Source organism: Tilletiopsis washingtonensis, assembly GCF_003144115.1.
Source record: "Tilletiopsis washingtonensis strain MCA 4186 unplaced genomic scaffold FA09scaffold_6, whole genome shotgun sequence".
In the NCBI taxonomy this organism is placed as follows: Eukaryota; Fungi; Basidiomycota; class Exobasidiomycetes; order Entylomatales; genus Tilletiopsis; species Tilletiopsis washingtonensis.
In genome coordinates this window covers 483,144-504,538 of record NW_020312003.1, presented here as the reverse complement: position 1 = coordinate 504,538, position 21,395 = coordinate 483,144, and the positions used below count along the sequence as shown (strand labels likewise).

General features: G+C 66.2%; 11 protein-coding genes across 11 annotated transcripts; 5 read left to right on the top strand and 6 right to left on the bottom strand.

The window, feature by feature from the left end:
• Window positions 1-2: 2 nt before the first annotated feature.
• Window positions 3-1,641, bottom strand: FA09DRAFT_328822 (GINS complex, Sld5 component). The gene is made up of 6 exons (XM_025741925.1): window positions 1,207-1,641; window positions 766-897; window positions 510-592; window positions 331-443; window positions 199-274; window positions 3-139 (listed from the first exon to the last, which is right to left on the bottom strand). Exons 1-6 carry the CDS (start codon window positions 1,561-1,563, stop codon window positions 43-45), a joined length of 858 nt encoding a protein of 285 aa, XP_025599708.1. The 5' UTR covers window positions 1,564-1,641; the 3' UTR covers window positions 3-42.
• Window positions 1,642-1,770: 129 nt separating this feature from the next.
• On the top strand, window positions 1,771-3,852 carry FA09DRAFT_328821 (SET domain-containing protein). The gene is made up of 4 exons (XM_025741924.1): window positions 1,771-2,336; window positions 2,566-2,767; window positions 2,825-3,059; window positions 3,112-3,852. Exons 1-4 carry the CDS (start codon window positions 1,819-1,821, stop codon window positions 3,639-3,641), a joined length of 1,485 nt encoding a protein of 494 aa, XP_025599707.1. The 5' UTR covers window positions 1,771-1,818; the 3' UTR covers window positions 3,642-3,852.
• A 56-nt stretch (window positions 3,853-3,908) lies between these two features.
• On the bottom strand, window positions 3,909-4,576 carry FA09DRAFT_295550 (DUF1242-domain-containing protein; the record flags this gene model as incomplete). Its single annotated transcript, XM_025740125.1, has 3 exons — window positions 3,909-3,979; window positions 4,357-4,391; window positions 4,464-4,576. 3 exons carry the CDS (start codon window positions 4,574-4,576, stop codon window positions 3,909-3,911), a joined length of 219 nt encoding a protein of 72 aa, XP_025599706.1.
• A 338-nt stretch (window positions 4,577-4,914) lies between these two features.
• FA09DRAFT_316737 (putative chimeric spermidine synthase/saccharopine reductase) lies at window positions 4,915-7,922 on the top strand (the record flags this gene model as incomplete). The annotated part of the gene is made up of 5 exons (XM_025740852.1): window positions 4,915-4,960; window positions 5,090-5,196; window positions 5,253-5,456; window positions 5,517-6,174; window positions 6,227-7,922. The coding sequence occupies 5 exons, from the start codon at window positions 4,915-4,917 to the stop codon at window positions 7,522-7,524; spliced, it is 2,313 nt and encodes a 770-aa protein (XP_025599705.1). The 3' UTR covers window positions 7,525-7,922.
• A 159-nt stretch (window positions 7,923-8,081) lies between these two features.
• FA09DRAFT_333783 (putative heat-shock protein hsp60) lies at window positions 8,082-10,073 on the bottom strand (the record flags this gene model as incomplete). The annotated part of the gene is made up of 5 exons (XM_025743704.1): window positions 8,082-8,107; window positions 8,175-9,354; window positions 9,414-9,748; window positions 9,805-9,925; window positions 9,978-10,073. 5 exons carry the CDS (start codon window positions 10,071-10,073, stop codon window positions 8,082-8,084), a joined length of 1,758 nt encoding a protein of 585 aa, XP_025599704.1.
• Window positions 10,074-10,431: 358 nt separating this feature from the next.
• On the top strand, window positions 10,432-10,875 carry FA09DRAFT_337553 (hsp10-like protein; the record flags this gene model as incomplete). Its single annotated transcript, XM_025744007.1, has 3 exons — window positions 10,432-10,440; window positions 10,499-10,759; window positions 10,825-10,875. 3 exons carry the CDS (start codon window positions 10,432-10,434, stop codon window positions 10,873-10,875), a joined length of 321 nt encoding a protein of 106 aa, XP_025599703.1.
• A 934-nt stretch (window positions 10,876-11,809) lies between these two features.
• Window positions 11,810-13,132, bottom strand: FA09DRAFT_230546 (hypothetical protein). Its single transcript, XM_025739591.1, has 2 exons — window positions 12,636-13,132; window positions 11,810-12,533 (listed from the first exon to the last, which is right to left on the bottom strand). Exons 1-2 carry the CDS (start codon window positions 12,871-12,873, stop codon window positions 11,887-11,889), a joined length of 885 nt encoding a protein of 294 aa, XP_025599702.1. The 5' UTR covers window positions 12,874-13,132; the 3' UTR covers window positions 11,810-11,886.
• A 351-nt stretch (window positions 13,133-13,483) lies between these two features.
• Window positions 13,484-15,278, bottom strand: FA09DRAFT_345499 (hypothetical protein). The gene is made up of 3 exons (XM_025744698.1): window positions 14,619-15,278; window positions 13,849-14,137; window positions 13,484-13,773 (listed from the first exon to the last, which is right to left on the bottom strand). Exons 1-3 carry the CDS (start codon window positions 15,055-15,057, stop codon window positions 13,515-13,517), a joined length of 987 nt encoding a protein of 328 aa, XP_025599701.1. The 5' UTR covers window positions 15,058-15,278; the 3' UTR covers window positions 13,484-13,514.
• Window positions 15,279-15,413: 135 nt separating this feature from the next.
• FA09DRAFT_328816 (PALP-domain-containing protein) lies at window positions 15,414-18,034 on the top strand. Its single transcript, XM_025741923.1, has 9 exons — window positions 15,414-15,742; window positions 16,006-16,076; window positions 16,154-16,199; window positions 16,349-16,479; window positions 16,585-16,686; window positions 16,769-17,005; window positions 17,138-17,245; window positions 17,349-17,641; window positions 17,726-18,034. The coding sequence occupies exons 1-9, from the start codon at window positions 15,463-15,465 to the stop codon at window positions 18,000-18,002; spliced, it is 1,545 nt and encodes a 514-aa protein (XP_025599700.1). The 5' UTR covers window positions 15,414-15,462; the 3' UTR covers window positions 18,003-18,034.
• On the bottom strand, window positions 17,967-20,266 carry FA09DRAFT_306210 (acyl-CoA dehydrogenase NM domain-like protein; the record flags this gene model as incomplete). Its single annotated transcript, XM_025740526.1, has 9 exons — window positions 17,967-18,181; window positions 18,289-18,486; window positions 18,583-18,713; window positions 18,821-18,895; window positions 18,964-19,185; window positions 19,268-19,447; window positions 19,516-19,537; window positions 19,619-19,805; window positions 20,188-20,266. The coding sequence occupies 9 exons, from the start codon at window positions 20,264-20,266 to the stop codon at window positions 18,052-18,054; spliced, it is 1,224 nt and encodes a 407-aa protein (XP_025599699.1). The 3' UTR covers window positions 17,967-18,051.
• Window positions 20,267-20,979: 713 nt separating this feature from the next.
• Window positions 20,980-21,325, top strand: FA09DRAFT_337549 (hypothetical protein; the record flags this gene model as incomplete). Its single annotated transcript, XM_025744006.1, has 1 exon — window positions 20,980-21,325. A coding segment is annotated over one exon (346 nt), but the record flags the coding sequence as incomplete, so codon positions are not given.
• Window positions 21,326-21,395: the final 70 nt, after the last annotated feature.

Below are 21,395 nucleotides of genomic sequence, written 5' to 3'. Positions count from 1 at the left end.
TTACGGCATTGCGTGATCCGCTGTGTCTCGAGCCATGCATTATCACAGCATCTCGACGTGCCCAGACGCGATGAGCCGTCGGACGATGCGGTAGCGCAGCAGGTGTATGCTTCCTGCTCGCAGCGACGCATTCTCGCCTCTGCGCAGCGATGCATCAGCGCGCTACCCCCGAAGCGAGCACAGCTCGACACAACTCACTCGGCGTTGATGCGCACGTCGCCGCACTCGACGCGACAGCGAATGAAGACGGGCGCATTGAGGTCGGGCGTGATGACTGGGCGCATGGACGTGAGCCCGCGGCAGACGTCGAAGCGAGCAGTCGGCACTCACTCATGCTGCCGGCACCAGTCTGCGAGCCCTCCACAACGTCGAGATCTCGCAGACTTGGCGGCAGGAAGTCTGCGACAGTCGCTCGCAGGTGCTTGTCCTGCAGCTCTTGAAACCTGAAGCCAGGCCGAGACTATGTCAGCGGAGACAACGAAGCCATCGTGACGTCGATGAGCACGCACTTCTCGGCGTAGCTGCGCTCTAGATCAGACAGGTTTCGCCGTGCCTCGGCGCTGGTGGCCAGATGTGCGGAGAAGAGCTCGACCTGCAGAGAGCGACGTGGTCAGCAGTGCTACATCTTCTGCAAGCCTCAGGTGCTCAGATGGCGGCAATGCTGCCTCGCCCTGAGCTGCTCATTCGCAGCTGCGTTCCTTCGCGAGGCTCTGGCCTGCTCTTTCTGCTCCTCGAGCTCTCCCAAGTGACAGCAACCGCACTCACCTTTGCTATCCGTGCTCGGACGTAGGACCTGACGAGCCAGCGTGCTCGCTCGATGTCGAGCGCAACGATGCCGAGGCGCACGTGCTCCTCCGCCGACGTGCCTTCGTCGGGCGCCAGCTCCTCCATGATGCGCTGCGAGCGAGTAGCGGTGAGCGCAGATCCCAGCGAGCGCAGCGGACAGCGAGCAGCGAGCAGCGAGCGCCTGAGCATCGGTCACAGCTCTGTTCCTACACACGCTCCTGGCCGCCATGCTGCCGTGCTGACTGCGACTGGCGTGCCGTCGCTCGAGGAGGCCCGAAGCATTCGGACACCAAGCGGCATCACCTTGCTGCTCCACACCAGGGCACATGCTCATCGAGGAGCACACTGCAGCTGCGCCTTCGAGCAGCCACTTTCCATGCTCTAGGCACTGCGTCCACGCCTGCCTGCGCTGCCACTTACCACGCGCTCCTCGATGTCGCCGCACACCTCGTCTACCAGCGTGCCTTCCCAGCGCAGCAGCTCGGGTGCCGCACGCTCTGCGACCCAGGCGTTCTGCAGGCGAGTATGCGCCTTTGCCGGATCCGTGCCTGGCGGGTCAAAGGCGCCGAGGCCTGCCATCTCGTTGAGCGGCTCTTCGTCATCGAGCTCGAAGCGTGTGCTAGACGCTGGCGCAGCGCGGCGCCGGCGCACGGGCGAGGAGGAGGGCGAGAGGAAGGGATTGTCGTCGCGCGGCGGGCGCATGCGCGGCGCACGCTCCTGCGAGCCCGACGCTTCCGACGGCGAGCCGACTGGCGAGAGGGCGTGGAAGTTGGACATGGCCGCCGACAGTCGAGATGTCGTCCTATTCTGCAAGAAGTCGTGCGGCCCAGGAGGCTAGTCGAGGTGTGAGGTGGTGGAAGGAAAGGTGAGAAGCACAGCGCGAGACGCGTCTCGGCGCCGCGCGCCGCGCGGCGGCGGCCGGCGGCTCGAGCGCCGCGAGCGCCGCGCCGCGACCTCATCATCACCACCACCACCTCCCTCCCTCTCGCTGCCTCGCCTCTGCGCGCTCTGCGCTTCGTCGTCGACGCCGACATGGACACAGCCTCCACGTCTGGCAGCAGCCGCGCCGCGCGCGACGCGGCGCAGGCGCCCGCCGCCGCTGTCGCTCCTCGCCCGACGGCCGCGTCCGCCGAGGTCAAGTTCCTCTCGCCGTCGCGCAAGGCAGCCTGGCGCCTGCCCGACACGCTGCAGCGCATCCAGCTCACTCGTCCGTGGAGCAAGCTCGACGCTCGCTTCACTGCGGTGTTCCGTGCGTACATCCGAGAGAGCGAGCAGAACAGCATCGCCGACATCCGCATCAGCAACGACGTCGACTTCGAGCCGTGCCCGCCGTGCGACTTCTGCTGGACGGACCGCTACATCTACACGCCGGGACTGCCGGCTCTACGTCTGCCGGACGGCATGCAGCGTGGCTGCGACTGCGACGACGACGAGTGCGAGCCGGCGACGTGCGCGTGTCAGACCATCGGCCGGCAGTTCTATCCGGATCAGTATAAGATGATGGATGCAGAGGAAGCTACGCGCGGGTCTAGAGGGAAGAAGCACTTCTTGTGAGTACTCGGCGCTGTTGCTGCGAGGTGTGCGGCGCTGTTGCTGTCGCTCTCGCTGCGGAAGGGCCCGGCGCTAGGCTGTCGCTGCGACGAGGTCTCTCCATGCGCGCTGTCTGCTGCGAAGGATGATGGGATGCGGCGCTGTTGCTGCGAAGAACAGCAGCGACACTGTCGCTCATGCATGCGCACCGTCTGCTCGCTGTCATGCTGCTGATGCCGTCTCACACAGCGCCTACGACGAGAACGGCCGTCTGCAGGAGCCGTTCAGCACGTTCACCGACATGCCGATCTGGGAGTGCAACGAGTACTGCGGCTGCGACCTGAGCGCGTGCCCGAACCGCGTCGTGCAGCGAGGACGCACCGTCGGCCTTGACATCTTCAAGACGAAGGAGAAGGGCTGGGGTGTGAGGACCATCGACGCTGTGCCGAAGGTGAGTCTGCATCTGCGCGCTCGGGCCTCTGCGCGTGCCGGCTGACGCTTTGCTCAGGGCACCTTCGTCTGTCTCTACTCCGGCGAGCTCATCACCGTCAAGGAAGAAGAGCTCCGCGGCACGACGTACGAGGCAGCGAGGCTCAACTACCTCCTCGACCTCGACAGCCACCTGACGAGGCTCAAGTGCCACGTCGAGCCGTACGAGAGAGCGCTCGCCGAGAAGCACGGCGAGGCGTGGGTGCGAGAAGAGAAGGCACGAGTGGAGGCGATGAACGAAGGAGATGAAGACAGTGAGTCAGAGCGCTGCGGCTCGGCTGAGAGCTGCGCTGATGCAAGGTGAAGTCTGGGCAGACCGAGCCGCAGAAGCGTGCACGCACGACCACGATCATCTCGCCGTCGACGGCTGCCTGTGGGGCAACGCCTCGCGCTACTTCAACTCGAGCTGCGACCCGAACATGGCCATCTGGCCAGTGTGGCTCTCGTCGCGCGACTTCCGCCACTACCACCCGTCGTTCTTCACCATCCGTGATGTCGAGGCAGGCGAGGAGCTCACCTTCAGGTACTCCGGCAAGGACAAGAGCAACATCAAGAAAGCGACACAGAAGCAGAAGCAGAACGAGGACGCTCGTCGCCTCGCCGACTCCGACGTCGAGGGAGAAGCAGAGCAGGACGAGGCAGCGCAGGACGACGATGCGCCTGCCGAGCCGGAGCTCGAGCCGATCTACTGCCGCTGCGGCGCCGCAAACTGCAAGAAGGCGCTGCTCTTCGACGTGGCTGGCCCGCCGCAAGTGCGTGCTGCCAAGCAGAAGCAGCTGCGCAAGGAGCTCCAGCACATCGAGGCACGCAGCGAGCACGGAGGAGAGGCCGAGTGAGCCTCCTGCTTCGCTCTCCTCCTTCTCCTCTTCCCCTCCTCGCTTCGTCTTGCTTCTTCTCCTACTTCCTCATTCGCTTCTCCCGTCTTCCTCATTCGCTTCTCCCTCCTTCATTCGATCTCTCTCCGCACTCCGTGTCTCGGAACATTCTCACACTCACACATGCGTCACCTCTTCATCCATATCAATGACCATCTCATCACATTCTTGCCCCACTCCGTCCCTTCGCCCCACTCGGTCCCTTCGCCCCTCCACCCTGAGCCGCAGCTAGACGCGCAGCGCCACGTTGCACGCCATGATGATGCACGCGAGCGACACGTACGGCGATAGCCGCTCGCCTGAAAAGAGAGGAAGGACGCGTCAGCAGCAGAGTCGAGCGCCGACGAGGCAGACGAGGCTCTGAGCGCCACTCCAGCGTGCGTCCACAGCAGCGTCAGGAGGCTTATGCGCCGTCAGAGTACATCTGCGCGAAGCAGTGCAGCGACAGGCGCCTGAGCGGCAGCCGAGCGGCAGCTGCAGCTCCACGAGGGCGGCGTCTCGAGCGCTGCCACGAGGCTGAGACGTCGCTGCTGCATGAGAGCAACGCAAGTCGCCCTCGATGGCACCAATCGAAAGCTGCACAAGAGCAGCGCCGAGAGACTGACTCGTCGCCGGACCCGAAGTGCCCGGATGCCGCTCCACGCTCCGAAAGGGTGACCAGCGGCTGGAGACGCACCTATCCGAGCACACTTGTAGAAGACGCCGAGGAAGCTGGCGAGCGGAGAGCAGCGCAGCGTCAGCGCCGCACTCCTTTCGCTGCACATGCGCTGCACCGGCACTCACCCCTTCTGGTTGCGGTCGACGAGGCGCGGGATGGTGGCGCGCACGTAGGTGCAGGTGCAGATGAGCAGCACGAGCACGAGGAGCAGCGAGCGGAAGTTGAAGAGCGCCGACATGCTGGTGCGAGGCTGACGAGGAGGAGGCGGCGCTGCGAAGGACAGCTGGCGGCGCAAGAGGCGCGCGTGCGCAGCAAGGCGTGGATGTGCGAGGGTGTGCGGCTGCTGTCGAGGGATGAGGAGCTGAGGATGGAGCGCTCGCTGCGCCGACTCGACGACGTCTCGCTGATGGCGCCGCTGACCGGCGCCCGTGCGCGCCGCGCGACACTGGCCGCCGGCCGGGAGCGGTCACGTGTCGGCCAATTTGCCGCGGCGGTGCCGGCTCGAGAAGTTCGCGAGGCAAGCGACGTGCGCTGCTGTAGCTCGGCCCGCCTGCCTTCCGCCCACCAACACCCATCATGACTCTCTCGCACCCCCAGATCAGAGACGGCTGGTTCTACGAGGGTGCGTCGCCGTGGTAGCGGAGCGGTCGGAGGCAGCGCCTGCAGTGTCGCTTGGGCCGCACGTTGGCCCGCCCGCCCGCACTCTTCTCGCTCGCCCTGAGCATGCCTCGCTGACCCTCTCCACCCGCAGCCAACTCGCAGTGGCCCGGCCAGGCCATGTCGCTGCAGGTGCAGCGCATCCTGCACACCGAGCAGAGCGCCTTCCAGGACGTGCTCGTCTTCCAGTCCACGGACTACGTGCGTGCCTGCGCTTGCCCCACTGCCCTTCCGGGAGCTCACGCGCGCTGCTGCAGGGAAACGTGCTCGTGCTTGACGGCGTGATCCAGTGCACGGAGCGCGACGAGTTCTCGTACCAGGAGATGATTGCGCACCTGCCGCTCGCCTCGCACCCCGACCCGCGCCGCGTGCTCGTCATCGGCGGCGGCGACGGCGGCGTGCTGCGCGAGGTCGTCAAGCACCCCAGCGTCGAGGAGGCCGTGCTCTGCGACATTGACGAGGTGCGTGGTGGTGTGTGTGTGGCTGGCGTTGCAGAGCGATGCTGAACCATCTTGCTCCAGGCCGTGCCGCGTGTCTCGAAGCTGTACCTGCCCAAGATGGCCGTCGGCCTCGAGCACCCCAAGGTCAAGGTCATCATCGGCGACGGCTTCGAGTACCTGCAGCGCCCCGAGAACCTCGCCTCGTTCGACGTCATCATCACCGACTCGTCGGACCCGGTCGGCCCTGCCGCCTCGCTCTTCCAGCCGCCGTTCTTCAAGCTGCTCAAGGGCGCGCTCAAGCCCGGCGGCCACGTGTCGACGCAGGCCGAGTGCCTCTGGCTGCACCTGCCGCTCATCCGCGAGCTGCGCAAGAGCACCAAGGAGCTCTTCCCCGTCGCCGAGTACGCCTTCACCACAATCCCCACGTACCCCGCCGGCCAGATCGGCGTCATCGTCTGCTCGCTCGAGCCGACGCGCGACGTCAAGACGCCCGTGCGCCGCGTCGAGGGCTGCCGCTACTACAACGACAAGGTGCACTCGGCCGCCTTCGTCACGCCCGAGTTCGCTCGCCGCGTCATCGAGGACGGCGAGCACGCGCCGCCGCCGACGGTGGCCAGCGGCGACGGCAAGTCGCCGGTCGAGCGCCAGAAGAAGAAGATCCTGCTGCTGGGCTCGGGCTACGTCGCCCGCCCCTTTGCCGAGTACATTCTGCGCTACGCCGAGTACGAGCTGACTGTCGGTGAGTGGGCTCGCAGCGTCATGCGCTGATCTGTGCTGATGCTGTGCGGCAGCGTCGGCCCACCTCGAGAACGCGCAGCGCCTGTCGGTCGCGCTCCCGCGCACGACCGCTGTCTCGCTCGACGTCAACGACAACGCCGCGCTCGGCGCCGCCATCGGCGCGCACGACGTCGTCATCTCGCTCATCCCCTACACCTACCACGCCGCCGTCATCCGCGCCGCCTGCGAGCACAAGACCGACGTCGTCACGACGTCGTACGTCTCGGACGCGATCCGCGAGCTGGCGCCCGAGATTGAGCGTGCCGGCATCACGGTGATGAACGAGATCGGCCTGGACCCCGGAATCGACCACCTGTACGCCGTCAAGGCCATCGCCGACGTGCACGCCGAGGGCGGCAAGATCAAGTCGTTCCTCTCGTACTGCGGCGGCCTGCCGGCGCCCGAGGCGGCCGACAACCCGCTCGGCTACAAGTTCTCGTGGTCGTCGCGCGGCGTGCTGCTCGCGCTGCGCAACACGGCCAAGTTCTACGCCGACGGCGAGGAGAAGAGCGTGTCGGGCATCGACCTGATGGCCGCGGCGCAGAGCTACTACATCTCGCCCGCCTTTGCCTTTGTCGCGTACCCGAACCGCGACAGCACGCCGTTCCGCGAGTACTACGGCATCCCCGAGGCCGAGACGTGCATCCGCGGCACGCTGCGCTACCAGGGCTTCCCCGAGTTTGTGCTGGCGCTCGTGCGCATCGGCTTCCTCGACGACTCGGACTCGGCCAAGGAGTGGCTCGTGGCGGGCAAGGACTTCTCGTGGCCGCAGGTGACGGCGCGCATGCTCGGCACGTCGGACGCGTCGCCGGCGACGCTGCAGAAGGCCATCGAGGCCAAGTGCGCGTTCAAGAACGACGCCGAGCGCACGACGGTGCTGCGTGGCCTGCGCTGGCTCGGCCTCTTCTCCGAGAGCGAGAAGGCGACGGTGCGCGGCACGCCGGCACAGAACAAGGCCGGCTTCGGCAACCTGCTCGACACGCTCTGCGCGTCGCTCGAGGACAAGTGCCGCTACGAGGCGGGCGAGCGCGACATGGTCATGCTGCAGCACCGCTTCGAGATCGAGACCAAGGACGGCGAGGCCAAGACGCTCACCTCCACGCTCCTCGACTACGGCCACCCGGGCGGCCACACGTCCATGGCGCGCCTCGTCGGCGTGCCGTGCGCCATTGCCACGAAGCTGCTGCTCGAGGACCACCCGGCCATCAAGCAGAAAGGCAAGATCGTCGCGCCCTACACCGTCGAGGTGTGCGACCCGATCCGCCTCGAGCTCGAGAAGGAGGGCATTGCCCTGACCGAGCGCTACGTGTAGTGAGGCAGACCAAAGCGGAGCACGTGCAATATCTATAGACGTGCGCTGCAGTGATGAGCGTGGAGTCGTGTGCTGAGAGGAGGCCTGGAATACAGTGTGGGGTGACAGGAGAGCCAGTCCGCCAGGCGATCAGGCTGTGGTGCCGTCCGCATGACGATCAGCTGCTGGCGCGCCGCGCCGGCCATGTGTCCGCCAAGGCCAAGATTGGCACACAAAGCGGTCTCGGCGCCAGAAGAGTGGCTGGGTCTACGCAGCCACCTCACCTCACCTCTCCGCCTCTTCGACTCTGGACTGCTCGCACTCGCCTGCTGTGCGTGCTCAATCGCATACCCCTGCTCATCCCATGCAGAGCTGCTCGCCCATCACGAATGTGCAAGCGTCATGAAGAGTGGTGGCATTTGCGAATAGGTGCTGCATGTTGGCATGATAGTGTGACATGAGAGACTGGAGCGCGCCGTTTTGTGTGTTTGTTTCTCCATCTAGGAACGACTTTACATCATGCCGCTGCGAGTAGAGAGGTCAGCAACGAGCAGGCACACGCAGAGCGACGCAGATGCTCACCCCATGCCGCCCATGCCGCCCACTGAGAGAGAGAGAGGAAGAAAGGTCGTCAGCTCGTGCCGCAGCGCCCGCCATCGCCGCATACTCACTGCCGCCCATGCCGCCCGGTGCCGGCTTGTCCTCCTCCGCCTCGACGACGCAGCACTCGCTGGTGAAGAGCAGCGAGCTGACGCCGCTGGCGTCCTGCAGCGCCGTGCGCACCACCTTGAGCGGGTCGAGGATGCCGGCGGCAATCATGTCCTTGTACTCGCCCACGCTGGCGTCGTAGCCGTAGGCAAAGTCGCCCGGGTTCTCCAGCAGACGGCCCACCACCACCGAGCCCTCCTCGCCGGCATTCTCGACGATCTGGCGCGTGGGGCGCGAGAGCGCCGCACGGATGATCGACACGCCAAGCTGCTGGTCGAAGTTGGCGGGCTTGAGCGCCTCGAGGGCCTGCGTGGCCTTGAGCAGCGCAGTGCCGCCGCCCGGCACGATGCCCTCCTCGACGGCCGCGCGCGTCGCGTTGAGGGCGTCGTCGTAGCGGTCCTTCTTCTCGCCCACCTCGACCTCGCTCGAGCCGCCGACGCGAATGACGGCCACGCCGCCGCTCAGCTTGGCGAGGCGCTCCTGCAGCTTGGTGCGGTCGTACTCGCTCGTCGTCGTGTCGTTGATGGCGCTGCGGATCTGCTCGCAGCGCGCCTCGAGGGCGCTCTTGTCGCCCTCGCCGTTGAGGAAGATGCTGTCCTCCTTGGTGATGGTGACGCTGCCGGCCGTGCCGAGCAGCTCGGGCGTGGCACGGTCGAGCTTCGTCTCGAGCTCGTCGCTGAACACGGTGCCGCCGGTGAGGATGCTGAGGTCGCCCAGGATGCTCTTGCGGTTGTCGCCGAAGCCCGGCGCCTTGACGGCGCACACCTGCAGCTGGCCACGCAGCTTGTTGAGGATGCAGGCCGCAAGCGCCTCGCCGTCGACGTCCTCGGCAATGATGAGCAGCGGGCGGCGCGCCTGCGCGGCCGCCTCGAGGCTCGGCAGAATGTCCTGCAGCAGCGAAATCTTCTTCTCCGACAGGAGGATCAGCGGCTTCTCAAACTCGGCGCGCTGCGTCTTGACGTCGGTGATGAAGTACGGCGAGATGTAGCCGCGGTCGAAGCGCATGCCCTCGGTGATCTCAATCTCGTCCTCGAGCGTGCGGCCCTCCTTGACGGTGATGACGCCCTCCTTGCCGACCTTCTCCATGGCCGTGGCAATGAGCTGGCCGACGTGGCGGTCGCCGTTGGCCGAGATGGTGGCGACCTGCCGTGGCGCATTAGGCATGCTGCTGCTGCGGCGCACACGTGTCGCTGGGCACTCACCTGTGCGATCTCCTCGCTCGTCGTCACCGCCCGCTTGTTGCTCTCGAGGAACTGGATGACGGCCTCGACGGCGGCCTGCGAGCCGCGGCGCAGGTCCATCGGGTTGCAGCCGGCGGCGACGTTCTTGACGCCCTCGGCGTAGATGGCGCGCGCCAGCACCGTGGCCGTCGTGGTGCCGTCGCCGGCGACCTCGTTGGTCTTGTTGGCGACGTCCTGCACGAGACGCGCGCCCAGGTTCTCAAACTTGTCCTTGAGCGTGATGCTCTTGGCCACGGTGACGCCGTCCTTGGTGATCTTGGGCCCGCCGTACGCCTGCTCGATGATCACGTTGCGGCCTGCAGTCTGCGCGTCAGCGCATGCCCGGCCGCTGTGCTGCGCCGTCCACACGCACCCTTGGGGCCGAGCGTCACCGACACGGCGTTGGCGAGCAGGTTGACGCCGCGCAGCATGGCGGCGCGGCCGTCGTTGCTGAACTTGACCTCCTTGTGCGCGGCGACGGCGCTGCTGGAGCTCTGCCGGGCGGGTCAGCATGGGGCTGATGGCGCAGTGCGGCGGCCAACGCACAAAGCTGGCCTTTGCCACGGCCGAGGCGGCGCCGGCGGGCAGGAGCGCCGAGGCGCGCACGGCGTTGCGGCCGAGAGAGGAGGAGAGGAGCGACATGGCGGGGGGTAGGGGATGGTGGTGGAGAGGCGTGAGCAGAGTGAGCTTGCCGCTGCTGATGCTTCTTCCCCGCGGCGGCGCCGGCCAAGAAAGTCGAGCTGCCTCAGCCACCGCCGAGCGTGGCGGGCCGCTCCGCACCGGCGCGCCCGAGGCGCCTGGAAGATGCGCGAAGCCTGGCGCATCGGCGCTCTTCGGCGCCGCCTGGCGCGTCGCCACCGCGCCGGCGGGCCGGCTAATGCCGAGCGTCAGCGTCAGCCGCGAGTGCGCCTTGAGTTGGCTGCCGCTCGCTCGTCTTGCCTCTCGCACGCGCCCCCGCGCTCTTGCTCTTTGCCTCTGCACCACACCCGCATCTCACACCATGGCCTCCGTGAGCAGCGCTCTGGCCGCTCACACCCCCTCACGGCGCGCTAATCTTGCTTGCGCAGTCCACGATCCGCTCCATCAAGTCCGTCGTGCCGCTGCTGGACCGTGTGCTGGTGCAGCGCTTCAAGCCCGAGGCAAAGACGGCCTCGGGCCTCTTTCTGCCCTCGGCCGCGACGCAGACGCCGCTGCCCGAGGCCAGCGTCATTGCCGTGGGCCCGGGCGCACGCGACGACAGCGGCAAGATCATCCCCATGAACGTCAAGGCCGGCGACAAGATCCTCCTGCCCGGCTGGGGCGGCAACAGCATCAAGGTCGGCGAGGAGGTGAGGGCGTGGGCATGCAAGGCGCGCCGAGGCAATGGCGCTGACACGTCCACACCTGCGCACAGGAATACCTGCTCATCAAGGACTCGGAGATCCTCGCCCTCCTCAACGAGTAGGCGCGGCACCCAGGATGCAGGGCACAAGGGCTAGATGTAGAGGCATCAAAATGCATATTCGGCCGCCGAGCCGAGTCCACCACTCAGTACGGCGCTAGCGCGAAGGTGCCGGAGAGGCGAGACAGTGTGTGGCGAGTAGAAAGCGGAAAGGAAAGGGCGTCGGGTGACTGGAGAGCCATCTTGGTATGTATGGAGAGAGAGAGAGGCCCAGGTGCGCTGGGACGCAGCGGCGGGCAGCGCATGCCAGAGGTGCGCGATGTGCAAGGGAACAGGCGATGGAGACGCAGCTGCAGAGGGGAGCCAGGACAGCTGTGAGTGCGAGTCCAGTCAAGCGCTGAAAAGGGGGCAGAGTGGGAGCACGCACCCCCTTGGCACTGCGGGGGGAGATCGCTCTGGCCTCGCTCGGCCTGGCTTACAGCTCGGCCTTGAAGCCCGTGAAGAGCATGTTGCTCAGGCGCATGCGCCACTCTTGCGGCAGCTGCGCAAGGCGCAGCAGACTGCGAGCCCTTGTGCGATCAAAGTCGTTGAGAGGCAGTGCGGTTTGCACGTCGCTGGGACCGGGGGGGGGGGGGTAAACGAGGAGGAGGGCTTCAGTCAGTCTTTTTGCGTGCCAAGCTCGATGTGGGCGAGCAGCAGTGTGACAGGAGGACACACCCAGTGTCGAAGCCGTCAAACGCAGGCTGTAGCAGTTGCAGCGTAGGCAGAGCAAGAGACGCGCCATCGTCGGTGGCCAGAGAGGCAGTGCCGAAGCGGTAGCAGCGCGCAATGTCGATGCCCGCCGGATCTGCCCGCGCGAGCAAGAAGGAGAAGCAAAGCTGGCAATCGTCAGATGACCGGGCTGCAACGCTGGACCCGGCCACGTTGACAAGCAGGAGGGCACACGCACCGTTGTCGACGAGGGCGTAGAGCGGCAGACTGGCGACGGGGCAGCTTGTAATGAGCTGACGCTGCGGGAGCGACCTTTTGGCAATGCGCTTCACACTGACTGTGGCAAGTGCTCGTGCAGCAGCCTCAGGAAGCGTCGAGTGGCAGCATCAGGATAGCCCTTGCCCTTTTGCCCAGGCACTTGCAGTCAGCCCTTTGCTCGATTGCTGTGCGGAGAGCACAGTGCCGTAACTGACAGTGACCAGCACGCCATGGCCCTCCAGCAGCGGCCTCAGTCTTGCCTCTTGCCCTCTCACTCTGCGAAACACCGCGTCCTTCTCCACCACGGCGATCCACTGCGCGTCGCTCTGCAGCTCCCGCAGCGCATGCGAGTCCGGCACGAGGAGCTCCGGCTGCGCCCCGCGCTCCGTCGGCGAGAAGCCTTGCAGGCGTGTGCCGTCGAGCATGTGCAGCATGAGGCGCCCGCTCCAGAGGCCCTTGGAAGAGGCGACGACGCCGAGCGCGCGCGTGGAATGCCCCAGCGTGGCGCTGAGGCAGTCGACGAGCCGATCCACGACGCCCTGCGAGCCGAAGAGCGGCGGCGTGCGGTAGAAGATGTCGCTGTGAGGGCGCGCGCGCGCGGCAAAAGAGGGTTGGGATCAGGGGGCTGGAGTGAGCTTGCGTGGCCAAGTTAAGAGAGGGTGCAAAAAGGGGAGCTGCGACGTGCCGCTTCGTCACGATCCGCCGTGCCGTCACGGCGCGATGCATCTCGGCGAGCACGGCGAAGAGCTGGGCTGTGGGGTTCAAGGGGGGGGGGGGGGGCGGTGCCAAGATCCTGCCATGTCAGCGTCAATGGCCGATGGATGAACACTCGCCCTCCGATGGCGCAGCCTCACCGAGGCGCTGTGTGCCCAGCGGCGCGCGGCGGGGAAAGAGCAGCGCCGTGGCTCCGGCGCTGCTGTTGGCGCGAGTGGCGCGCGCCGGCTCGAGGAGCAGGCGGATGGGCGGCGGCGGCGGCTGTGCGCTGGCGCGTGGCTGCGGCTGCGGCGGCGAGGCATCGCCCTGCTGGCCCTCGGCAGCAGCCGCTGTCGCCGAAGCGGAGTGGGACGCAGCAGAGTGCAGTGCCTCGTCCATCTGCTCGAGAAAGAGCTCGGCGAGCGACTCGAGCGACGCAAGCACTGTCTCGCGTCTGGAGTGACGGCCGCGCGGCGGAGAGCGGAGGCATCAGTTCTCCACGCATGGAGAGCGAGAGAGAGCGAGGAGAGAGAGAGAGCCACACAACACGCACGAGGGCCCAGCAGGCGCAGCGATGAGTGCGTGAAACATCTCGGGCGAGGAAGCAGAGGGAGGAACGGGGTGCGACATGGGCCTAGCGCAGAAGGCACGGAGGGGGATGAGGGAGGGGAGCATACATGCGCCTCTGCCACAGCACGGCGCAAGGCGCGCTGCTTTGGCCTCGCACGCGCGCGCGCCACGCACCCCCGCCGATGTCCACGGCAGGGCATCTTGGGGCGGGGCGTTGCCTCACCTGCTCCTCCAGCTGACTGCACATCGCTTGCATGTGAAGACAGCAATATGTGCCCCTCCACTCTCTTCCCATCTGGGGCGCGCAGGTAGCGGCGCCAACGACGTTGCCACACACTCCATGCCTGGCACCCGCGTCCAAGGCCTCCGAAGACTACCGCGCGTCTATCTCGCTCATGTTGCTTCAGCCCCCATCGCCTCGATGCCTCCTCCCTCGTCTGATCTCTATGTTTGTCTCATTACACCTCCTTTCAACCCGAAGTCTCCACGCCATCTCTGCCCACGCACGTCGCATACCTCTGCGCCTCGCCCTCCTTGTCGCCACTCTCTCCATCGCCCCATCTCTTCCTGCCTCTGCCCTCATTGCGCTGCATGCGCTCCACCATGCCCTGCACCACCTGCTCCCAGCTCGGCTGCGTCGGCGAGAGAATGTCAAATGCCGGCTTGTCCAGGAGCAGCGTGGTGGCGTAGAGGAGAATGTCGGCCGTGAGACCTTTGACTAGCTCATGCCTGCCAGGACAGCGCAAGTCAGCCCGGGCCGAAGGGGCGAGGTGGGGGACAGATGTGTGTGAGAAGGGTACGCACCCACTGCGAAAGCGATGCAGTCGATACGTGCCTCCATGCATCCACGGCACGTCGCTCCACGTGCGAAACGCCTCCTGCGGCGGCCGATGGCGGTCGACTTTCGTCGGGTGCTGGAGGCGCAGCCTCGGCGCTTGCGGCGCGTGCGAGGAGAGCAAGGCGCGCAGTGGGTACGCCCACATCGCCGCCACTTCGCAAGGACAGGCACGCAGCTTGGGCAGCGCTCGCTGCGCGAAAGAGGGAGGCAGCAGATAGAAGATTGGAGTGACGAGAAGGTTGGTCTTGGAGAGGACTGGCCAGAGGGGGGTTGGGATCAGTCGGGCAATTTGAAGGGCAAGTATACAGGGGAGAGATCACTGCCGTCTCAGAAGCCAGCTTGGAGCGAAATGAGGCACTCCAAGTTGTTTCGAAGAGTAGCGACAGTCCCCCAGCATGCGCTTCTCAGCATGTCTCAAAACGGTCGGCCACACACAGAGCACGGCCCCTGGTAAACCTACGCTTGAGCAGACAAGTCGTTCGCGCGCCAAGCGTCGCATAGGCTGCAGTAGCACGACGAACGTGGGCCTCGGTGTCCCCCCATCTATGGAAAGGGCCCTCGTGTGGGGGAAAAGGTCCAGCCAATGTGCCACTGACGTGCTCTGGACCCCCCCCCCCCCCCTTCTCCCCTTCTCTCTCCTTCCACACTCTGTGCGCCGCAGTCTCCGTCTTTCGCCTATCCGTCCGCCGTGCTATCCTTTGCACCTTCTTGTCCACCGGTACTCAAGCAAACTCACAGCTCTTGCCCTCTCCCACCTCGACGGCGCCCTCTCTGACATCGAGGGCAATCTCCTCGCGCATCTCGCGCGCCGCCGTGCGCCGCGCATCCTCGCCGCGCTCCATCTTGCCGCCCGGCAGGCTGGCCTGGCCGGGGTGCGAGCCGACGGTGAGGGAGCGCGTCGTGAGGAGCACGAGCCATTCGGGCTTCCCCTCCTCTGCGCTGCTGCCGCTGCCGCGTTCGGCCTCGGAGGGCGAGACAAATGGTCGGAAGGCGGCGGGATGGGCGGCGCAGTCGAGGAAGAGGACGACGGCGACGGCGGCGCGCGCCGAGTGCGGCAGGGCGTGCAGCGCGACGAGCGGCGGCTGCGGCGCGGCGAGGGCGGCGTGCAGGCGCGCGAGGGCGGCATGCGTGCTGGGCGGGAAGGGCGCGAGGAGCGAGGAGAGAGAGGGCGGCATTTGGATGAGGGGCGCGCAGGTGGAGGGCAATGCAAGAGGGGCCGGAACAGATGCGAGGCGAGTGAGTGTGCGGGAGCGAGAAGAGGATGCTGGGAAGTGCAAGTGGGAAGAAAGAAGCGGCGATGCGGAGGCGTGTGCTGGATGCTGCGTGTGCGGCGGTGCGCAGTGGAGAGAAGGAAGCGAAGCTCGGGCCGCGAAGAGGAAGGACCCTCAGCCTCGGCGTCATGCGCGTGGCTGACCAACTCACCCGCCTCCACCTCCGCGTCGCGCGGGAGTCGGGCGAGGCGCAGCGAGCAGAGCGAGAGGCTCGCCTCGACGATGAGCACGCTGCATATGCACTGCTTGCCTGTCTCTTTGCCTCTCACCTCTCACCGCTCACCTCCAGTCTGCGCATCTCCATCTCCCATGCCGCGTTCCCTCTTCCTCCTCGGCCTGCTCACCGGCCTCACCCTCTCGCTCGCCTCCCTCTCCACCGCCCTCTTCGCCGCCTCGGTGCGCGAGAAGCGCCGCATTGCGCGCGCGCGCGCCGCGCAGGGCCTGGGCGGACGGCGGGCGCGGCGCTTTACTGCGGGCAGAGAGGATGGAGAGGAGAGTGGCAGTGAGAGTGAGAGTGGCGAGGAGGAGAAGTGGGAGGTGATTGAGGTCAGAAAGGGAGAGGTCGTCAGGGGCGTGCAGGGCGCCATTGGTGAGTGCAGGAGAGGGAGAGAGAAGTGCAACGGGAGACCGAAGCTGGGAGAGAGAGAGGGAGAAACGTGCAACGGGAGACCGAAGCTGGGCGGCCCACGTCTCTATGCCAGCCCCCACTCGTGCCCTCTTCCCCCCCCCCCCCCCCCCCGGGCGTCACTCTGCTTTTGCGCCCTTCTGCTTCTCCGCTTCACTCGCCTCCAGAAAAGTCATCAACCCTTCTCACCCCCTCCCTTTCTCCTCCACTTCTCCATCGCCACACAGGCAACACGCCGCTCATCCGCATCGCCTCGCTCTCGCGTCTCACGGGCTGCGACATTCTCGGAAAGGCAGAGGTGCGGCTTTCTGCACAGTGCCTAGCACCGCGTCCTCTCACTCTCGCATCCCGATCATGCTCGACGCATCAACGCAGTTTCTCAACCCGGGAGGCTCGCCCAAGGATCGTGTCGCGCTGCAGAGTGCGTGACCATCAGGCATCCTTCTTCCGTCTCCAGAGAGAGAGAGAGAGAGAGAGAGAGAGAGAGAGAGAGAGAGAGAGAGAGAGAGAGAAACGCCAGAGGAACTGAATCGCCACCTCTTCGCGGCCCCCCCTTTTGGCTCCTTCCAGTCCTCAACGACGCCGAGCGTTCCGGACAGCTGCATCCACGCACCAACAGCTGTGTCTTCGAGGGCAGCGTGGGCAGCACGGGCATTTCCCTCGCCATGCTGGCGCGTGCAAAGGGCTATCGCTGCAGCATTGTGCGTTTGCAGATAGGGGCCTGCCTCCGCCCTCTTTCCCCCCCCCCCCTCTCGCTCGCGCACCAGGGCACTGATGGCTGGCTTTCACTTGGCTCGATCACACAGGTCATGCCGGACGATGTGGCGCGCGAGAAAAAGGAGATGCTCGCGGCGCTTGGCGCAGAGCTGAGAGCCGTGCGACCTCGAGCGATTGCGGATCCGGCACACGTGAGTTTCCGCTTTGCGTCTCCCTCTCCTTGCCCGCTCAATTCTCGGGGAGGGGGCTCATGACAATCTGGCCCGACTTTAGTTCGTCAACGAAGCGCGCAGACTGGCACAGACGTTTGGCGGCGCCAACGGCACGCTGTTGGCGGGGCCGGGCGCACATGGCCATCAGGAGGAGGAGGAGGAGGAGGCAGAGGGAGAGAAGTCCGAGGGACAAGCAAAGCCTGGAGCTGCAGTGGTTGTCTCCTCCACGGCCACGGGCGGCGCCGAGGAAGGCGCAGACGCACTCAGTGAGAAGCCGCGAGGCTTCTTTGCGGATCAGGTGAGTTTGGAAGGGCACCACACTTGCTTTGCCCCTTGCCGCGAGACGCAAGTAGGATCGTGCGCGCTCATCTACTGCTTCTTATCACACCACCCCCCCCCCCCTTCTTCCGGTGTATCTATGCAACGGCAGTTTGAGAGCGAGAGCAACTTCCGCGCGCACTACCGCGGCACGGGCCCCGAGATCTGGCGGCAGACGGGCGGCATGATTGATGCCTTTGTGTGTGGAGCCGGCACTGGAGTGAGTTTCCCTCTCCCCCCCTTTTCTCTCTCTCTCTCTCTCTCGAGAATGCATCGTAAGCGGCGGCGCGATGGGCTGACTGCTGTTGTTTGCACAACCCCAGGGCACACTCGCCGGCGTCTCTCGCTTCCTGAAGCGCAAGTCTCGCGGCGCCGTGCACGTCGTGCTGGCCGATCCGCAGGGCTCGGGCCTCTTCAACAAGGTCAAACATGGCGTCGTATACTCGCACACCGAGGCCGAAGGCACGCGCCGCCGCCATCAGACGGACACCGTCGTCGAGGGCATCGGCCTCAATCGCCTGACGCACAACTTTGCGCATGCCCTGCCCGCGACGGACGATGCGGAACGCGTGCTGGATCAGGAGGCCGTCGCTATGAGTCGATGGTTGGTGCAAGAGTGCGTGCCCCCCTCCCCGTTCCCATCCTTTCTTTGCGCGCCGTATGATCCGCCTTCCTGACGCGGCAGGTGGCTTGGCCCCAGAGACGGACTGTTCCTCGGCTCCTCGTCGGCCGTCAATCTCGTCGCGGCCGTGCGCGTGGCGCAGAAGCTCAAGCTGGCGCAACAACAGAGCGAGCGGCGAGGCGGCGGCGAGGACAAGGAGGCGGCGACGACGCCGCCCACCGTCGTCACGCTGCTCTGCGACAGTGGCGCGCGCCACCTCTCGCGCTTCTGGAACGACGAGGCCCTGGCGCAGCTGGGCCTGCACGCCACTGCCGACATGCACTGGCTGTTTCCGGATGGCGGAGCAGATGTGTGAAAATGAAAGCACATGCATTGTGCTGCAGAAGCAAGCAAGGGGGGGCAACTTAGTAGGACTTGGGCAAGCCCAACACCGACTGTCCGACGTAGTTGAGCAGCATCTCCTTTGAGATGGGCGCCAGACGCATCGCCATTGCTTCGCGCAGGTAGCGTTCGACGTGGTATTCCTTTGCGTACCTGTATCTCGTCCCGCGCACATGGTCAGCCTGCTCTCTCCCGCATCACACCCTCTTCCCCCCCCCCCCCCTCAAACGCAGCGAGCAGGGGGGGGGGGGCAAACTCACCCCATGCCGCCATGCACCAGCACGGCCGTCTCGCACGCCTTCCACGCCGCCTCGGCCGCAAAGTACTTTGCCGCATTGGCCTGCGCGCCCACGGCGGCCTCGCGCGCATCGTAGGAGCGTGCCGCGGCGAGCACGAGATGCTTGGCAGCTTCCAGCTCGATGAAGGCGCGCGAGAGCTGGTGCTGGATTGCTTGATGCCTGTTTGTTGCTCGAGCGAGCGACATCACATGAGTGGGGAGAGAGAGAGAGAGAGAGGAGGGAAGAAGGTGGGGGCAGGCAGGACGACACACGCACCCGCCAATGGCCTTGCCGAACACGACGCGCTCCTGAGCATACTTGACCGCCTTGATGAGCGCCGCATAGCCCAGGCCCAACGCCTCGCCGGCGATGAGACAGCGCTCGGCATTCATGCCGTGCAGCACCATCTTGTGTGAGTGTGGAGTGGGCAGTTTCAGCTCTCTCTCTCCCCGTGTGCCCACTCTCACTCAACCTTGCTGAGTTCGAGGGAAGGGGGGGGGGGGGATCAACACACCTTGAAGCCCTTGCCCTCATTCTCCGCAGGCCCAATCAGACAGCTCTCTTCCACCTCGAAGTCGTCGAACCAGATCTGTGCGGCAGCCTGATCAGCCGGAGCCCGCCAGTTGCACCTTCGATCTGGTCTTGCGCGCCCCTCACCTCATTGGCATCCACGCAATTGCCGCCCATCTTTTCGATGCGGCGCATCTCGACGCCCTTGCGCAGGGCACTCTGCTGCGCCGAGACGCCCGGCGCATGGGGCGCGTCGCGGATGGGCGCAAAGAAGAGGGAGAGACCCGAGGAACGACTGTGGTCGCTTGGAGGAGCCGTGCGTGCCAGAATGACGAGGTGCGAAGCTACTTGCGCCGAGGAGGTCCAGATCTGGTTTTCACGCGGTGCAGGCACGCTCGAACGATGAGAGCCAGCCAAGCCATGCGTGGTAAGAGCAAAGCACACCCCTCACCTTCTGCCCATTGATGAGCCAGCCGCCCTCTCTGCGCTCGGCTCGCGTGCGCAGCTTGAGCGTCTCCAGCCCCGTCGTCGGCTCCGTCACGGCGAAGCCGGAGCGGATGCGCCCGTCAATCAGTCCCGGCAGCCAGGCAGCCTGCTGTTTCGACGTGCCAAACTCTGCGGCGATGGTGTTCTTGCCCCCCCCCCCCTCTCGATATGAGCATCTCTCTATTACCTGTCCCGCAAGAGCAGCTAGCTCACCGGATAGATGTTTGCGTGTATACTTGAATGCCATCTGGGGCATCAGCTACCTTTGCGTTCCTCCTCCCTAGGCCGCTTGATGCCCAGCAGAAACACAACTCACCTCTGTGCGCCCGCAAAGCCGGCGCCACTCTCGGCGATCGTCTCGAGCATGATCATCGCCTCGCCAATGCCCAGCCCGGCGCCGCCGTGCTGCGCGGGCAGCGCCACGCCGAGCCAGCCGCCGGACTGCAGCGCCGCATACAGCTCGTGCGGATAGCTGTGCTCGCGCTCGCGCGCCAGCCAGTAGTCTGTTTGGGCGCGTCGAGCGGGGCAAACAGGTGCAGCGTCAGCAAAAGAAAGTGTCGCGCGTGGGGGGGCACAAGCGCGTAGGGGGGCGCTGTAGGTGAGAGAGAGAGGTCCATGCTTGCTGCCCTCTCTCCGATGCCCCCCCCATGATGCTCCTCGGCGAGGCTCCGTGCTGGCTGCGCTCTCCAACGGCCGCCTGATCCTCCTCGCGCTGCTGTCTCGGTGCGCTGTAGGTGAAAGAGGCTCCGTGCTTGCTACCTCTCTCTCCAAAGGCCCGCATGCTGCCTCCTCAGCGGGGGGCTTGCATGCCTGCCTCGTCATCAACGGCCCCTTGCCAGCATCTCCTGCCCTCCTGCATGCCAGCGCTGATTTGGCCTTACTGACCGTCGCCAAACGCGCTGCAGACGGCGCCGACGGCGTGGCGCACGTCGCGCTGCGTCTCGGAGAGGCCGGCGTCGGACATGCCCGTGTACGCGGGTGCGGCGGCGGCCGAGCTGGAGGCGCGACGCGGCGGCGAGACGCAGGGCGCGACGCCGGCGCGCAGGCGTGGTGCGGCGCGGGCGAGTGGGGCGACGCGCAGCATGGTGGGGCAACGAGAGGGAGCAGAGGGGTGGGTGATGAGGAGGCAGACGAGGCGACAGCGGCGCGCCCCGCTGCCCGTGCCGGCCTCCACTCGCGCCGGCGCCGGCTGTGCTGCCCCGCATCGCTGTTCCCACGCCATCCCTCAACACGCACGCCACGCGACGCGCGCGGCGCCGCACGGCGGCCGTTGCGGCGCTTGCCTCTTGCGCGCCGCGCGCCTTGCGTCCTGTCCGTCCATCCATCTCCCTCACCCTCACCCCCACCTGGCCCCCTGCCGCCTCAGCACGCGGCAGCAAAAAACACGCAGCAAAAAGAAGCTGCTCACGCGACAGTCAGGGAACCGATCCCGCAGCTCATGGTGTGATTAAGAAATAGCGTCGCCAAACGCCCGCGCGCAGCCTGAATCCATTGGGCTAGCGGTGCCGCTCTCGACGAGGAGAAGGAGCGAAAGGCCGTACTTATCCTCCACGCACGCTCAGCCAGCCAGCCAGCGCAGAGGCACGCGGCCTTCTCGCCTCGCCTCGCCTCGCCTCGCCTCGCCTCTCTGCCTCTCACTCTCTCTACTCCTCGCGCCCTCAGCTTGGCCACCCCGCCATGGCGCAAACGCACCTGGCGCCCCTCCTCGCCGCGCGTCTCGCCGCACGCGGACAGCTCGCCTCGCGCACGCCGCGCGCCGCCGGCTCAGGCTCGTCGCATTCGCATGTGCGCGGCCGCGAGCTGGGTGCGCCGCTCGTCGACACGCGCGCTCTCAAGCGCGCGGCTGCCGAGGGGGCGCAGGAGGAGGAGGGACAGAGCGAGAGTGACAGTGAGGACGGGAGCGAGTATGAGGAGGAGCAAGAGGAGGATGTGCAGCCGAAGGCGGTCAAGGAGGCGAGAGAGGAGCAGAGCGTCAATGCCTCGGCCGTCGGCTTTGCAACGGCGGGAGCTGGGCGTGTGCTTGGTGAGTGCGGCCGCGATGCGAGGAGGTGCAAAGCGCGACCCGGACGTGCCTTGGGGGAGGAGAAAAGGGG